The following is a 17,751-nucleotide window of genomic DNA, read 5'->3' as shown; positions in this document are numbered from 1 at the left end:
AAGAACAAAGCGTAGTCCATTTGCTTTCGTTAAGTTTTTCACTCTTTCTCTCTTTGCTTCCCAGTTCAGATCTATGATATATACAAATACTACATGTAGTGCCCCCCTTTCTTACAAACAAAAATCGATTATAATTGCGCTCGAAAAAAAAATTAAACAAAAACAAATGTTAGAAGAGACCTATATCGAAATCGAATGACCAAAAAAGTGATGTTATGTAAATAATGTAATCGCCAAGAATGTGCATGTTAACGAAATCATGTAAATCTGGTGTCGTAGCGTTAGTTCAAAACTCCCGTTTCCTACAGCCGCCAGTTCGGTTTCGGTAGCGTAGCATTCTCGCCCAAAGGCTTCAGTTACGCTTCTGCATGTCTGATATTCAAAACCACGCATTTTCACTACAAGCTACGACTATATTACTTTTTTGCAATAATTTTATAGAATGTAACCGGCCGTATCCAGTCTGTAGCCCTTTTGCGATGTACATACATAAAACCAACCTTGTGAAGCAACACACTTTTCCACGCAACTGCTAGTTTCAACTAATACGCTAGCAGGAGATGAGCTAGAGTGAATAGTTTATTAAATATTTAGAAGGGTTGTTTGCCGATAATTTAGCATTCTTTGTCGAAGGCTCGTTACGAATCAGTTGTGGTTGTTGGTTATGAACTTTCCAAAAGGTTTGGTTAACATTTGATTTCATTTACTATAGCTTCTGGAAAACATTTTCAAAACATCGCTGGTCACTGTTTGTTCCTTGTTGTTTTGTTCCTTCCCGTGACCATCGAGTGTCATATCACCGACAAACAACCTATTTACTATACCGCTGGTGTTACGTGACTATGAAGTATTAATAGGACGAAGTGAAATGATAAATTATGAACCTTTCCTTCTTGCACGTTCTGTATAGAACCGACGAATAAAGCCTCTCAGATATGCTTGGAATTGTAAACACTCCTGTGTTGGACAGCTACATGTAGAAACAGCAAACGCAAAGGAACGCAAATTAATCGCGTCGTTTTCATCGGCTGAAGTTTTCTATAAAGCAGTAAATAGTGCAGAATGAGTATAACACTCGAATGTGGTCAAATAATGTCTGCGGACGATGGAAAGGGATACAGCATTGAAATTAGTTTGTTTGTTTTTTATATACAAAGAATTGAAACATGGATCAAACAGTACTATAAACGGAGTATACAGCGTGAAAAAGCATTGACCGAATCCTCAATTGGCTGATTGCTATGGCTAGTTCACACACAGCTTCAAACGATTAGGTATGCCACATCGGATCACCATGCGGTCCAGTGGTAAAGGAAGATGAAAGGAAAAAAGTGCATCGGCCCCAATATATGGTTATGATAGAGGCAACTCAGTCGATCAATTTCAGTTGTGTATAGCATTGCGACAGCTCGTCCCGACGAAAGCTTAAAACAATCAAAACAAATTTTGTTAAACGTGTAGCGACTGGCCCTTATAGTGAGGCGGTGGTCTGAGTATACTACATTTGATGTTTTTCTACATACAATCAACTTGATTAGTCGACGGTTTCCGTTCATCCAACCGACATAGCATTCCAGTGGAGTCCTCTTTCGTTATAGCATTATTGAATTCCTTTTTAAGGAAGCCCAGTACTGATTTGAAGGTGCATTTGAAGTCAATCATTTGTCTCAATTTTCTTCTTTTCCCTCAAACTCTTGCTGCCACTTCACTGCTTTTGTAAGCGACGCGTTGCAAGCACGGAGGAAGGAGGAAATAAAGAGTGCAGAGAGTGTGTAAGCCACATTGTTAGATCCTCGTGGAACCAAACATTGTGAGAGAATCGTGCATAATAGTAAGTGATTCGTTTAGTCATAGTTAGGTGCACCTGAATGTGAAAACGAAGAGAGAGATAGGAATGTCATTCTTTTATGACTTGTTTACGGTTAATGATGGAACGCTCCTCATTATGCTATCCACTTGGATATCTTGCTCTCTGACACACCCAAACACAGACACACCGAATGGTGAAATTTTCGGAAAGGAAGGCTACATTTCATTCACCTTTCACAAGTTGGTTGAATAAAGATGAGAGAGGACAACTGCAACACAACCACACGTAAGAACTGTTATAATTTTAAGAGCTATGTTTAAAATCATATATAAATATATATATACACATATATATCTATATTCTATTACAATTGTTTCATAGTGTTACAGTTTTTTTTAATTGATAGTTCATAATCCTGTCACGAGAGAAAGAAATCTTCGAGAACCAAGAGGATCGTTTTTTTTACTCTTCTGATGTCATTACTTTCCGTGAAGCCAATAACAGCCACCATTTCTTAATTCATTTCTCGGTTGCCAGTTCAAACTGCACAAGAATGATGAGGTAATTGGTGACAGAAGCTATGATCTGACGATAATGGAGCAGACAAATAAGCATCATTAAATGCTCTATCATGAGCACGTTACTCAATTGAGCTACATACCGAAAACAACACCGTATAATCCAGGATGAACATATTGCAAGCAGTAAACTCGATCGGTTGATGTAGGGTTTGCAGGGCAAACACTTCAATCTGGAAAAGAGTAAACTTGTGGTTAAAGTGAAGAACCGATCGGCATAGTCTATTCGGTACTACATACGCATTGCTTCAATTTGTGATCCATCTTCGGAACGTTCAAACGGAGGAGTAACGTTTGCATCTTTCGTGACTGAAATGGACAGCAGAGACGAGAAAAGATTTGGAGAGCAGGTTTACGGCGCCAGTAATGTGCTATAACCTGATGGCGTACTGCTTCGCAAGCTTGTGCCATGCTGTATATCTCAAAGAAGCAAAACACGCACGTCATCGCCTCATGGAGCAAACCAACGACCGACAGATTAGTTTCCGCTTGGAAATGCATGTAAAAAATTTCGAAAAAAAGATACAGCTGCCATTGCATGACACGTAAGCATGATTCAGAATCTCAGAAACACTGGCGAATTGTCTGCCGCCGGCGATTACCTGGTAGATGATAAAAGTCATACAGAGAAAGCTGCTCGACAGGAGCATCCTTTCGTAGAAACCATGCACCTTTCGGCAGCATGTCGCAATGCGACATCGTGCTAAACAGATATAGTCCAACTTACTGCGAAGATAGACCGCACGCTGGGTGCGAGTATACCCCCGCAAAGGCATTTTTCTGCAATCCTCCTCATGTTCATACACGATCACTTTCAGCCGTTCGTTCAACGCATAGTGTAGGTTTTGCAGAAACATGATGACACCGAAATACATCGAGATCGAGAATTGAATCGCAATCTTGGGATAGTAAAACACTATCAACAGACCGATCTCTTCGTAAACGTTATCGTCACTATTCCTCTGCAGTAGCTCTGTAACACCGAGCACAAAACCGCTGATCAGGATCAGTTGGCTGGTGCCCATCTTGCGAATAAGAAGCTTATTCCAATGCTGTTTCAGCTCATTTTCGTTGAATAACTCGTGCTGCAGTTGCTGTAGCTCCTTCATTATCAGTGCCACATCGAACCGTTTACGATAGCGACGAACCGCCGATGATATGAACGAGTACATCACGACCTGACCCTGGACAGCAGTGATACTGATGTGAACCAACGTGAGCTTATAACCCGACCGAAATCTAGCCTGCGCTAACAGAAACAGCGTGCTCTGGTAGGTAATGGCAAAGCCAACCGTTAGGCAAATGCTATAAACAACCAGCAGCTTGGACACACAGAGTTCTCGCTTGCGACGATCGTATCTGAGCGTTAACATGCCGAACACGGTGGCCTGCACTGCCATGATGATCAGCAAATAATGGAAAACTTTTTCACTGATCATGTTTTACTGCACCTCGGATTGCAAGCTACTCGCGACTACGATGCATCTACTGAACTGACGCTAGTTCGAAGCGAATGCTTGATAATATTGGAAAACTGGATGCCATGTAAATAAAGTAAAATAAGTAATAACCAGTTACTGTTGTGCTGCTGAGCAAATCAAACTTCCACAGACGATGCCATATCATTTAACTGGAATTAATGCGAGTCTCAATGCGAGTTGTCAATAAATATTATGACAAACTGTTATGCTCCAGAGTGACACGACAAACCGAACATAATATCATTATCCCATCCCATGGTCACCACATAATCCATTAACGGGATAGCCGCCGTCCGAGTTGGGCGACAGGAATTGTGGCTCGATAAAATTACAAGCGACAACATTAATAAGAAAAACAAAATTTGAAAACATCCATCCATTACAATTCTCACCTCATCCTGTATGCAGTGGCAGGTCCCTATCAGCTGCATCAAGTACAATAGCTCGAAAATAGTCCAGAACACTTCCGCGATCGTTATGACTTGACTTGCAACTGAGGATTTGTCCATCCCCGTCAGAGCTCCGGTCGTTATGGTGTAGTACATCGACGTGATACTGAGGAACACCGTGAAGAGATAGCACAGTATCGGCACACCGAACAGATTGTTAAACAGTACCGTACAACGCCACATCCGCTCATAATATACTATTAATCCCCACTGTTCACGATAAATTCGTTGATCGTTGGACCAGCTATCGTCGTGCAGCTGTTTGACTTGTAGGCCAAGTGCACCAATGGCTTGCAACAGAAACTGTCCGACTCCATACATGATCAGCATGACGGCAGCCTTGATAAATGCGGTCACAAAGACCGCGGGCATTATTGGCAGGAGATCGCGCAGCAATTGTTCATAGGGTAAGCTAAAGTAGAACATCATCACCAACACAAAGATTCCCTCGTAACACGCGTTGTAGACAAAGCAACGGTAGAACCACCGATGCCAACGCATGTGTTTAATGAGCAGCCGGGTATGATAGAGCAGTTTCAGTTGATCGAACATTTGATGCATCGTCTCGTGGTGCCACAGCAGAAAGTAGGATGAGATGGCTAGGAGGCAGACTTCGATACATTCCATAGCATATGTGGCAACTGCCATCACACTGAAGCTCTCAACCGTAAGTTCCTTGTACCAATCACTATTCGTCAACAAGCGAAAGGCGATCATGGAGATGGTAAATACGTAACTGTATATCAATAGCTCCCACCGTAGTTCAAGTTTCTTCCGATGAAGATAGTATTTAAAAGGCATCACGCCAACCAACACAACCTTCACGTACAACAACTTAAAGAGGAACGATATGAGCGCCATGTTTTAACCGATAGGAGCGATCCGTAACACTAAGTCAACACGTCAGCCCAGAACCTATCAAACGGGTCAAGCTATGAGGCACGAGCACACACGTAAAGCGTCTATTTATTATTAAATTACTACTCGGTAAGCTGAATGATGTGGAAAACACTTCTTCTGGACGAAGGCGACACAAAGTCCTCAATAATGCAGACACAAGCCATTGACTAGGTAAACAATTGATGACCGTCCATGCGGCCACAATAAGGTTTTCATTTCTAAACAGGGAATTGAATGTCGTCGTCAACCAACGCGCTATTCCAGTAATTTCGACGTAAATATCGCTCCACCTCGATTTGCTCCTACCAAGCTATTACTGTCCATCGGCAAGGCCTAAGAGTTGTCAACGGGTTGAGTTGTCGTCTGCCATTATCATGAGATGCCTAACCCATCGAGACCAGTCGAATCTCATGTGCTGCACTACATTTAGACCGTCATACAACGCGCAAAATTCTACGTTTAATCGGCTTCTTCATCTTGTTCCTTCTCATAAAACTGAACCAAATACCATTCTGAGGAATTTTAGAATAGGAGGATTTATGTTCATAAAAAGGCTTCGTCTATGTCTTGGACAGTGTCCAAGACGTATTTGAGTACTGGTACAATATACGCTGTATGCACTCTCAAATTTGTGCCTCTGACAGATTGCTCAAGCGAATTTACTTCCTGAAGCTGAATTATGACTGGTTGGTTGCTAACGCTGTTGCCTGAAGACTTGTCTAATAGTGAAGATCTGATCAATCGTGGAACTCTTTCTCTACGCAATACTCTCCTTTAGTTCCCAACTGTTTTGTCGACGTATAGATCCAATCTGTTCTAATGCACCAAGTAGAATATCTCACCGTCACGCCCATATAAAGCACAACATTTAGATTTAGCTCACCTCATCCTGTATCCGTTTGCAGGTTCCTATCAACTGCATCAAGTAGAGTAGTTCACAGATAGCCCAAAACATCTCCCCCATTGTTATGACTTGACTTGCAACTGAGGATTTGTCCATCCCAATCAACACTCCGGTCATTATGGTGTAGAGCATCGTTGTGTTACTGAGGAACACCGTGAAGAGATAGCACAGTATCGGCACACCGAACAGATTGTTAAACAGAACCGTGCACCGCCACATCCGCTCATAATACTCTATTAATCCCCACTGTTCACGATAGATTCGTTGATCGTTGGACCAGCTATCGTCGTGCAGCTGTTTGACTTGTAGTGCACCAACGGCTTGCAACAGATACTGTCCGACTCCGTACATGATCAGCATAATGGCCGCCTTGATGAACATGGTCAAAAGGATTGCGGGTATAAGTGGCAAGAAGTGACTCAACAGTGCGTCGTACGGTAATCCAAAGTAGAGCAACGTTATCACCACAAAGATTCCCTCGTAACTCGCGTTGTACAAGAAGCAACGGTAGAACCACCGATGCCAACGTATGCGCTCTAGCAACAATCGGCTGTGATAGAGCTGTTTCAGATGATCGAACATTTGATGCATCGTCTCGTGGTGCCACAGCAGAAAGCAGGACGGGATGACCTGCATACAAACTTCGGTGCATTCCGTAGCATACATGGCAATGGCCATCACACTGAAGTTCTTAAAATCATAATCCGTGAACCAACCACCATGCATCGTCAAACGGAAAGCTAACAAGGAGATGGTAAAGAGGTAACTGTAAGTTAGTAATTCCCACCGCAGTTCAAGTTTCTTCTGATGAAGATAGTATTTAAAAGGCATCACGCCAAACAACGCAACTTTCACGTATAACAACTTAAAGAGGGCCCATGCGAGCGCCATGTTTTAACCGATAGGAGCAATTCGTGACACTGAGCCACCACGCTATGAGCTAGCAAGCACGAGAACATACCTGGTGCAAAACCTGAACCATCTATTTACTATTTAATTACAGCTTCATTACCGATCTCCTGTCGAAACGTCGATCGGTTACAAGTCCAGGTGACAGAAAGTGCTCAATAATGCAGGAGCAAGCAATTGATTACGTAAACAATCGATGAGCGTTGATGCGGCCATATTAATGCTTTCACCCCCCTTAGCGACCTTAGGATAATAATAAAAAAGAGAAGTAAAGTGCCGGAGCGGCGAAAGGGAATGCTACGGTTGTTATGATATTTAGATTCAATGTAAACGCCTTCCCGCTACCAGTGCCCCGGGTTGTAACGAATATCAATGAATGAAAAACATTCAACCATTGTTGTGTAGTCCCAAGATAAGAACCAAAGGTAACGTTGCCGATCAGAGGTGAGGTTTAACCTTAGGTTTAAGCTTAGTTTTTGTAAACAATTTGAGCGATTAAATTATGATTTTCTTCTCGCGATTCATTTTATTACCTAGGCCATACTATCGGATAATTTGGTGTTTCATTGTGTGGAATTATCTTTTGAGCACGTGTGAGTGATATTTGCAACGAATCATTTTAAGCGGAATGTTTTCAAATTTACTTTGCCCTGAAACCGCACTAATAATCAATCATCAACTGAACCAAGCTGGGAATGATGCCATTTGGAAAAATAAGACAGGTTCAATATATGCAATGTTATAAATAGTGACATATTAAAAAAAATCATGTTGTAGACAGTATAACGCCGCCATATTAGTACAGGGTGCGCCATCAGGATGTATCCTATATTAATGTTGAATAGATCTGCCATTTTCAGCCGATTTTTAAAAAATAAAACAGTTTTATTTAGGTTATTCTATGCCATTTATTGTGCCATGTTCAAAATAAGATATCGATGAAATGACCGCCTTCATTCGATATACAAAAAAGAGGCTCTTTTTCGGGCATTTTACATTGTTTTGACAACATTTAGGGAGTTATTTTGGCAATTTCGGCTACAATATTTGCTTTAAATTGTTTCATAGTCTTCGGATTGTTGGCATAAACCTGGCGAACCATAGAAAAACAAAGCCAGCGCCGTCATATGCGGCGAACGAGGATTCACCATCCATTGCTCGACCGCAGCTTTCTCTATTGACCGATTATTTTCAATGTAAAGTGTGACAATTTCAGTCCGCTCTTTTAACGTGAAGTGATGCATTGCTAAAATGGCATAGATTGAAGATTCAGAAACTATCCTATTTGTCAAAATCGATTGAAAAATGACAAAGTTATTCAACTTTAAAATAGGATACATCCTGATGGCGCACCCTGTATGTAATATACAAAATATGTAAGAGATATACGAACGGAACTCTTTGAAAAATAACATTCAATAACATTACCTTGATAAATTTACATGAATTAAGAACAATTGTTTAAATATGTATTGTTCGATAGATGTTTTCCTTTTCGTTTTATGCTATCTCTTCTATTTGCCATTTTGACATCTAAAGAAGTTTCTTCAAAACAAAATGATTCAATACGCGTGGATCATGCTATTAATCCACAAAAAATAGGCTTCACATTAAAGTGATAAGTCTATTCTTCGTCCAACCGACATGCTGTAATGGCACAGATTGCCATATGATGTATATAATATGGAACGAAGATCTGCAATCCTGAAGAAACAATCTCCAGAGAGTACATTAACTTCGCTCACAACAGAAAATATCGACCCTCATCCGATTTAACTATAATTTACTGCCCGTTCCCGATTAACTTTCCCGTTCAATCATCCTCCCTCCCGTTTACCTCTACCGGATTGCCTGTGTGCGGCCTGCCGATGACAACTATCACAGCTACAGATGCACGCGCAGCCCCGGTGAGCTACTCAGTGAGCGACAAACTTTCCGCGAAGTTTACGAGCCAGCTACGGTCGGCACTGCTAATTAGTCCTCCCGAATCTCCTCCCATTTTGAAGTGGGATGGCTTCAGTAACAGATGAATTGATATTTCTGGGAACAACCGCGAAACGCTACAGTCAGCACATTTTATCCATTCGCGGCTGGTGCGAGCTAAAATCCCTGAAATGAAACCGCGACCGGATCGATTTCAATTACGAACGAGCGCCGCGTTATAAGTGAGATGTAGCAGAAAGGTTATGATTACGGGGCGGTCGGTAGGTCGGTAGAAACTTTTTAAGCCACACCGTTCCAAAGGGATAGGTGGTGGGATCTCAAAACCATTCCCTGGCTACCAACACACGGGTGGCACGGAAAGAAAAAAACGATAGTCCCATTAACCGAGCGACTCCCGCACCCGCGACGCTAGTACAACTCCATACAAATGTCGTCACAATATCGTTCGTTCGTTTTATGTAGCGACAAAGAAAGCAGGCTCACCACCCAAAAGCCCCGATGCTTCGACGCCACCGTCACAGCAATGTAATGAAAACGGAATGCCAGCTCGGATCGGCCACCGTACGCGCCCTTTTCCCACCCACCTTGCGAACACACTCTGCCACGGCCTTCAGCACTCGAGCGCCATCATTCATCACAAATGTCGCCGCGATGAAGGCGCACGGTAGAGCGGCGGTGGTGCCGACGGTACTAAATCAGTGCGCCAAACTCCCGACTCCCGTCGAGTGGTCGAGTAGGAAGAAAGGGAAAGGGAGGGCAACCATGGAACCATGGCAGAGTCACACCTCCCCACCAATGGAGGCCGACGGTGCCGCTGAAACACGGAGCTACAGAGCAACAAGCGGACCCTTGAATGTCCCCTTTTGCCAGCGCCACATCAACGGCGTAACTCGGTGTTTTGTTCAGCCCAACCCAGCCATTTGTGGTATTTAGTGTAACTCGCTGCTCGCGTTTTCTTCGTTCGCGTTTGTCTCGCTACCTGCTTTGTAGGTGCAATTCGAATGGATCGCCTTAGGGCGTCTGCTTCGCTGTAGACAAGCGGTACGAAGCGGTGCTCCCAGTGAAGTGGACAAGTCCGGATTCCGGCTACAGCCCCAATGACGGAAGCGAACCGAACAAACACGAGCCTCAAAACAACAATGTACTGTATAGTCAAAACTGTATAGTGCTTGCTTCCACGTGATACGTCATCCTTTTCCATTACACAGCGCACCCCCGCTGTGTATTGGTGGCCACGTTTTCGATGGCACAGTGCTTGACAAAATAACGTCGACTTCCCGAATGGAGGCGCACGATGATGGAGGCGCCTAGTGCCTCGTGATAAATAATGTTTTTTTTCTCCTTAAATTATCCTTATTCTAGAGGTATTTTAACCCCTCCCAACCATACAAGGATTTGCGCAGAGTAGAAAATATTTTTCAACTGTACAAACTCATGAATGAAATGCAGCTTAAACACGCGGTCCACTGATTTACAGCCGACGAAAGCCAAACCGGCGAAGGCAACACGAACACGAGCACGAACACGACACGACCGACACGACTGGCCGATGGTTTGTACGCTTTGATACGGAAGCAGCCAGCGGCCATTCAGTCAACATTCAGCGTGCAAACGATACGGTTCGATCGGGTGCCTGGTAACCCGCGAAACCACCGACAAGGCGCCACCGTTGCGGTGCCCCATTCCAAGGGGGTTGGTACACAAAAGGGGAAGAGTGTTTGCCATGTTTGTATTTGGGTTTTTCGTGCACATTTTCGTTTCCTTTTTAGTGTAATATGTATGTGGTGACCACGGGCGTGTGGTGAATTGTTAATGGGAGCTTAATTGTGGAACGGCCATCTCCGGTCATCGAGCCACAGAGCTGGAATTAGCGTCGTGGAAAGAGTTGTTGTGGTTTGTGTCATTCTCTGTCTCTGTGTGTGGTGAAGACGAAGCAGCGTGTGCTTTTGCGTGCGTGCGTGCGTGTGTGTTTGTGTGCACGCAGGTGTGTTTATCTTGGGATTTTCGTGTTCCCTTTACTGGATTTTACGATCATCGCATCTCATCATCTGGTAAGAACTTTTGCCGAAAGCCCCCCGCCAGCCAACAAACGAATGGACTTTGAAGGAAGGGACGGACGAAACAGGAAGGGGGGGGGGGGAGGGAGGGAGGTTGTTGCTGAGATGGTGTTCTGAGCGACTGTCACTCAAAGCTGGGCTCCAAGGAATTTGAGGTTTAGCCAATTTTTTTCCATTCCTTTGCCACCGATTTTTTTCCTCCTCTAGCGCTCCTTCTGTTTTCTTATTGTGGAACCATACCGAGGAAAATTCGAGATAAAAATAATAATTTTTCTTACGTTGGTCACGGCGTTTTTGGGCCTGGCGTCCCACCTACAGCGCCACCTTCGGTCCGCGGACGGTCCAGTCCGGTCCGGTTTGGGGATAAGGTCGTTAATTAAAAATTTGTCTACCGATAAGCTTCAGCGACGTCCGTAATTCGCTGCAAATGTTATCATCTCCACACCGCTACTGCCCAGGCTTTGGACGTTGATCCAGCCACAACCACCGCCAGGCAGTGGTAGCAAGGAATGGAGGAGCTATCTCGCGTTACCGTTCCACCGTTACGATTTACTCTGGGAGGCCAATTTACATAATTGCGAATTGACAGCACGATTGCAGATGGTCCTGGCTTCCGCATTTCCAGGAGAAGGGGAACAGTTTCCTTTCGTCCTTCGCGACGACGATGTCCTGGGGAGCTGCTAACCGTGAGTGGTTTCCCCTCTTTAGATCCCACACCACAGCACCACAGCATTAGCGATGAGATTGAGTTTTTATGAAAAATCATGTTTTCCTCCCAGCGGCGTGCGATAAACATGATCAGCCCCCCGTCCCTCCAAGGACCAGAGCCAGGCCCCGTGCGGTGCTCTGCCATCGTTATCAATGGCTTTATACATTCCAATCTTTTGGTTCTGTTTTTTTTTTTTTTTTATTCTGGAGGCAGGGTGCCTTCTCGTCACCGAAACCATGTTTACTACATCGAGCCAACGAGCCGTGATGTCGGGGGTTTTCAGCAGTAGAAAAAAAAATCCCAACGAGGAATATAAAAAGGGATGCCATCAAAATGGCGCTTTACGCCGCTCGGTTGGTGCCACATTGTGCGGTGAAGCCTTTATTCTTCGTATTCTTTCTATTCTCTCTCTTTGCGAACAAACAAACTAACGCGACGTGAGACAGGCTGCAGACTGTGGCAAGTGTTGTGGCGAATCCGGCTGCCATTTGTGGCTCGACAGTCGCGATCGTCGCGAGGGCTCGTTTCGTATCTTCACGGCCGCGATTGATTCGCGAACATGTTCGAAGGGGGAAACCGTTCCATGGCAGATAAAGCGAAAAACATCATCTTCAAAAGCATATTTTAAACTGCGCGATATAACTCGGGGCCATTGCTGCACTTTTGGTGTGTCGTCGCGGCATGTGCAACAAGTATGCGTGAGCACGTATTTGCGTATGTGTTGGGCTGACAAATGTTGCCTTATTTGGTTGTGTTTTCCGTTTTCAAATTGCCCCCCCTTTTGGTTGCCTCACAGCTCACTGTTGCCTTGGTGCGAAAGGAATTTTCCGATTAACGCCGACAACTGGCGTCGTCGCGACTACTACATGCACACATACACAGGCACACATACTGACATATGAAGTGACGTTAGCGAGGCAGTCCAACGGTGAAAAGGGAGGAGTTATTTGCATTTGTGAGTGAAGTGCCCATGCTTCGTTCGCTTGCAAACATAGCAGCATAATTGCATTTGCCACGTTTTAACAGGAAATGCACTCGCACGCGGCACAGCGCACAGGCCCACAGTCCATTAAGCATTCAATTTGCGAATGGCATAGATAATCCCGGGTCTTTTTTTTCCTTTTTGTTCCTCTAACAGCAACACCACTTTCCTCCTAAACTATCAGCCATGCATTACATTCATGTATTCATTAAGGCCCGCTTCGGTGTGGAATTCACTCATTCCCCTGGGTCATTCGCATCGAGCAAGCAGATTCCGTGAAAGAGACGCCCGTAACGGAGACATAGGCAGTGCTCTATAACAACGAACCAAGCATCTCATTTCTTCGTATTTGCAAAAATCCAAATTTCGCCACAATAATAAAAGCCGGCAAAGGCGGCATGTAATGAGCCGATTAAGCAGATCGTAAGATGCATAAAATATGATGCACACTCCCCCCAACCAAATGTTCGCCATCATCCCGTTTCACCCTTCGCACGCCTCTGCGCGTATGTTTGGCAATAAAAGTGAATGTGTCGAGAAGTACCGTACGGAGCGAACAATCGAAAGCTCTCTCCAAGAGGCACATCGATTGCAGCCCCAGCATAAACATAAAGGCTCTCTTCGAGTTGGAACTCCCACCCGCCCGGTCCGGTGCACGTTCAAGGGCTGGATTAATTCCATTCCGTCGCGTGATTGCATCACGTCGGGCATTGAGGTAGCGTGGCGTTAGAAATTGGGGATACTATACCTTCCACCTCTTCCTTTTTTCAACCACCAACCCCTTCGGCAAGCTGCCAAGGAAGGGAGGGGGGATCGGAATTGAAAAATAAAATAATTTCGATCCTCTTAACCGCTTTTCGCATGCGCCCTTCGCTATGGCTCAACGGCGACTGCAATGAAGCAAATCAAGACCACGAGCACCCCAGGCGGCCAGCTCTGGCGGCAGACGTCCGTTTTTTTCTTTTTCTTCCTTCCTTTTTGTTGGTTTCACTGAAGGGTGAGTGGAAAACAAAGTAAGTAAAAATCGAAATCCACTTGATGCGGTCGGTTTCCGGGCCCAATGGGTTGCCCAAACGACCCCTGGTCGGCCCACCCGTTGCCTACTCTGCACGATTGCACGACTGCGCGAAGTCTTAATCCCGGTCCCGGTACGCCAAGTGGCTTGATTGCTGCGTACTTGATGAGACGGAATGGAAAGGGGCCAGCAGCAGCAGCAAACCACTTCCAGCCAACGCTAGTTGCGGGGCAAAATGTTTGTTCGTTCCTTTAACTTTTTCTTTTCTGCCAGAGCGCCGACCGAGGTGGAAAAGAGTAGAAAGAATTTGGTCCGTGAGTCGGGGTTTTTGGGATCGGGAACACTAAGGTTTGATGTTCGGAATTTGCTGGAAGCAGCGAACATGAAGGTAACGCGTGGCACAAAAAAAACCGGTGGCGTACTTTTAACGGATTGCTTTCTTTCACACACTCCGCACCCCGTGTGCTCCCCTCAAACCCGACCGAAATGCCCCAAAATTGCGGCGTGAAGAACCACGTTTGGTCGCTCGCATGGCCTCGCATTTGCTCCATTTCGGGTGCGGTGGAAGCCACTACTTAGCAAAACATGTACACATTAGTAAACAAAGCAATAAATCACTTGATTAGAAATTCAATTTGCCTCCACCGTCGTTCGGCTATTGGGCGAAAGGACGGGCGGCTGCCGCTGCTGCTGCTGGGAACACCAAAAACGCCGGAATTCACCGGAAACCGGTCCAGACGGTTCAGCATGGACCAGGAGAGAAATTGACAGCTATTCCTCTTTGTCTCGTTACGTGGACCGAGGGGAGAATGGAGCAAGCGAGCACGGCCCCGATTTGACATCTGAGATTGGTCGCCGTTTACGGATTGGCGTAGCACCATGGGCGGAGATCACCGAACAAGGACGAGGAACATAATGTTTTCGGTTGGTTCGTGAAGGTGGTTCGCCTGATGGTAAAGTGGTGCCAGCTAGTTTTTGGTGTAATTGTGCCAGCATGACTTGCAACATTGTTTTGCCCAGCTTGCAGTGTGAGTAATGGGTGCTTTTTTTCGAACAGTAATGTTCGAGATGCTATTCAGGCATTAATGAGGAATTCAGCTTCCATTGTTTTGGCGGAAAAATCAATATATTGGCCGATCTGGGCTGAGGTGGAGTTGTTTTTCTTATAACTATTTAATATCTCATTAAATTTACAGATAAAGAACTGCAATTTGGTAATGTTCCAATTATTTGCTATCAATATGCAACCAAATCGAGCTAAAAAGTATTTGCCATTTGCTGTAGTGGTTCAATGGTGACAAATGATAAAACATGTTGCTAATACTGACACTGATAACATTTTGTTTTGGTGGTTTACATCATGACTGTATTCGATCAACCGGATCGAAATCGAATCTTTAATTTTGCACAATCAAAATACGACGGTTGATTTTAGCAGCATTCTAATGTATGGCAAACGGAAGAAGAGTGTTAAAAAAGCAAAAGATAAGCATCAGAATCCGAAGTTATACTTCTGATGTTGCTGGAGCAAAAGTTGAAAATATAATTTTACATAAGAAATAAGGATCGATAAATTAGTAAGAACCTTTTATCCCAACTAATAAAGATAGCATGGATGATCGACCAACGAAACCCGCAGCAAGTCATCATAGATTTGCTGATTGTATTCATTTGATTGCCTTAGTGCCTCAACTTTCTATGAAACCGAGGGGAACTACTCTAGAATAAAAAAAAATTCAAGCATAAGCATAACTGTTGCAATCGAAAAGTTTTTACAAAATCTCATTTCAGCACCACCATGCCCAATATACCCCTATAAATCCTTGTCATTGTCGTCTCGTTGCTTGCGATAGACAACAATTCTGTTGCCACAGTGTCCTTTTCGCTGGTTGCCCTCATATCCTGCCAGTTGCAATAATAAAATGAAGTTTATGTATTTCCTGGCGACATCCAGTGATTTGGGGTCGCCCCACACAGCGCTGTGTTTGACAGTTTTTGTTTTCTTTAGCGTTAAACAGTACGAGCATGAGGGAGATATTGTGAGTAACAAAACCATTAACACATTAACGTTTAAATACGGTAGATACCAGCATTCATTACGATTCATGATATACGATGCAATTAATGTCTTCATCCTCGTCAGCCGCGTTGTCTATGGAAACACTTATGTTTTGCAATAAACGGTGTGTTCGTGATATCTCACACTAGACTAGTAACACTACATTCATGAATTGGTCGGAAGTATCGCATTTATGATTAATCCCGACAAAAAAGGCCCATTTTGGAGGATTGTTTGTGGCGAAACTATCAGATCTTATTTGTTTTCCTCAATGTCTAATTGAAGTAGATTTTTTCAAAAATAATAGGCTGTAAGTTGAGGTAAAACTATAAGCAGCAATCCCGGGAGTTTGAGCTTCAAAATAAAATATTTAGTTTTATCAAATTTCATAAAAAGTCAGGTGAAAGTTAATAAATTGCAAAATTATTAATTATTAGCGTTTCGCGATCAATGTTACGAGATGCAATGTTTTAAATAATAATATCAACGAAATTGTATCAATTTGATGCTGCTTTTAAACTGAATTGTACCACGAACGAGAGGACAACACATATAACCCAAAACTAGCTAAATTATATTCCAGTTTGCGGTAAACATTTTGAATTTTTATGAATGTTTTCGACTGCACTGTCACCCTCTGGAGGATGGTCTGGTTTGATAATCGAACTCATCTGAGGGGTCGCTACTGCTAATGACGTAACGGTGAATCAATCATTAGTATCAAAAGCAGATTAGCTAGATGAACTCTCCCGTGGTGAGCAGTCACGCGGTGCCCCCCCTCAGACCAACGCACCACAAAAGGAAGAGCACCAGGAGCAGTGACCCAGTTCAACGATAGCCAGCATCACTTTTCTAGCCGATAAAAAGCACTTCTTTTTGCCGCCACCGCTACTCAGTGCGCCCAGTGCCCTCTGACACACTTTGGCCCCCTCCCTTTCCAGCGCCACCATCATCGGCAGCGGAAGTGGCTCAATGGGGCGCCCCATCACACAATGGATCTAACCAGCGGTAGCACCAACCTCATGGCAACATAATAATGAGATCTCACGAATGTGATTGCACGAAGAAAAGAGCGAGAGAGAGAGAGAGAGCGAGCGTGGCACAAATTATGCGCATCATTTCATCGCTCTTCCGTACGCCGTCCCGGTATAGGAGACCTGGGAGTCGTGGCCCCTGTGCTTCGAACAGATACTGCATCGGCTGCGGAACCACGGAGGTAAACCGAGCATCAGGCGCCGGTCATGGAACAGATGAAAGTATCCTTTCCGTATCGTCACCATCGAGACAGTGGCGGACGAACCATGGACCGGCAGACGGACGGACGGACGGAAATAAACAACCGAAAACCGGGACCAACGGGTGCTCCGTGGCCGAAACCCCAGGCCCATCGGCTCGTTGTGGCTAGTGTCTTTCACTTTCTGGCCCCGATATCGATCCAGCAACCAGCATGAACGGCCAGTTCCTTCGCTATCTTTGAATCTTCGATCCTTTTTGCGCCTTGGAAGTAGCATCCGCAGAGACTGGTTGGGCCGACAAGTGCGACGATGTGATGGCCGTCGAGGACCTAGAGCTCGGATCGGGAGCATTATTTCCATTCCGCTCGTTCGCTCGCTCGGATCGTTTACGTTCCGCTACGCTACCGGTGCGTGTCGATGGTGAGCTTTTCTCCATTCATGGACCGAGTCCTTCCGCCTCCGATGGTTTCAGTACCTTAGGTTCTTGCGTCACATTCTGGCGAAACTTTGTTTGTAAAGACGAGATCGTGCGTCCCCAAGAGAGAGAGAGAGAGAGAGAAAGAGAGAGAGAGAGAGAGAGAGAGAGAGAGAGAGAGAGAGAGTGGTGTTTAGGGGTCAAGGACTTAAAGCGTGTTGTCCTACTAGTAATGCGAAGGGCTGAATGTACCTTTCTCCGCCCGGAGATTCCCAGTCACTTCAAAAGAGGCGAAGCGGCCAAG

The 17,751-nt window shown here is 44.6% G+C and overlaps 2 protein-coding genes across 2 annotated transcripts in view; one reads left to right on the top strand and one right to left on the bottom strand.

The window, feature by feature from the left end:
• LOC126581308 (sorting nexin-2) overlaps positions 1-2,174 on the top strand; it is a 4,845-nt gene extending 2,671 nt beyond the window's left edge. Inside the window, exon 5 of the mRNA XM_050244874.1 lies at positions 1-2,174. This exon is cut by the window's left edge and continues 304 nt beyond it. The gene's annotated coding sequence lies outside the window, so the exon portion shown is untranslated.
• A 155-nt stretch (positions 2,175-2,329) lies between these two features.
• On the bottom strand, positions 2,330-3,827 carry LOC126570387 (putative gustatory receptor 94a). Its single transcript, XM_050228120.1, has 4 exons — positions 2,991-3,827; positions 2,629-2,916; positions 2,472-2,561; positions 2,330-2,395 (listed from the first exon to the last, which is right to left on the bottom strand). Exons 1-4 carry the CDS (start codon positions 3,825-3,827, stop codon positions 2,330-2,332), a joined length of 1,281 nt encoding a protein of 426 aa, XP_050084077.1.
• Positions 3,828-17,751: the final 13,924 nt, after the last annotated feature.

The sequence above is a fragment of the Anopheles aquasalis genome, chromosome 2 (genome assembly GCF_943734665.1).
Source record: "Anopheles aquasalis chromosome 2, idAnoAquaMG_Q_19, whole genome shotgun sequence".
In the NCBI taxonomy this organism is placed as follows: domain Eukaryota; kingdom Metazoa; phylum Arthropoda; class Insecta; order Diptera; family Culicidae; genus Anopheles; species Anopheles aquasalis.
Note: the sequence above shows the minus strand (reverse complement) of the source record. Positions and strands in the feature narration are given on the sequence as shown.

What these genes read in the sequence shown, in the direction of transcription:
- LOC126570387 (XM_050228120.1), bottom strand. Translation starts at nt 3,827, where the DNA reads ATGATCAGTGAAAAAGTTTTCCATTATTTGCTGATCATCATGGCAGTG. An exon ending in TGACTTTTATCATCTACCAG is followed by an intron (nt 2,917 to 2,990) that starts GTAATCGCCGGC and finishes ATGCAATGGCAG; the next exon opens with CTGTATCTTTTTTTCGAAAT. An exon ending in ATCACAAATTGAAGCAATGC is followed by an intron (nt 2,562 to 2,628) that starts GTATGTAGTACC and finishes ACTCTTTTCCAG; the next exon opens with ATTGAAGTGTTTGCCCTGCA.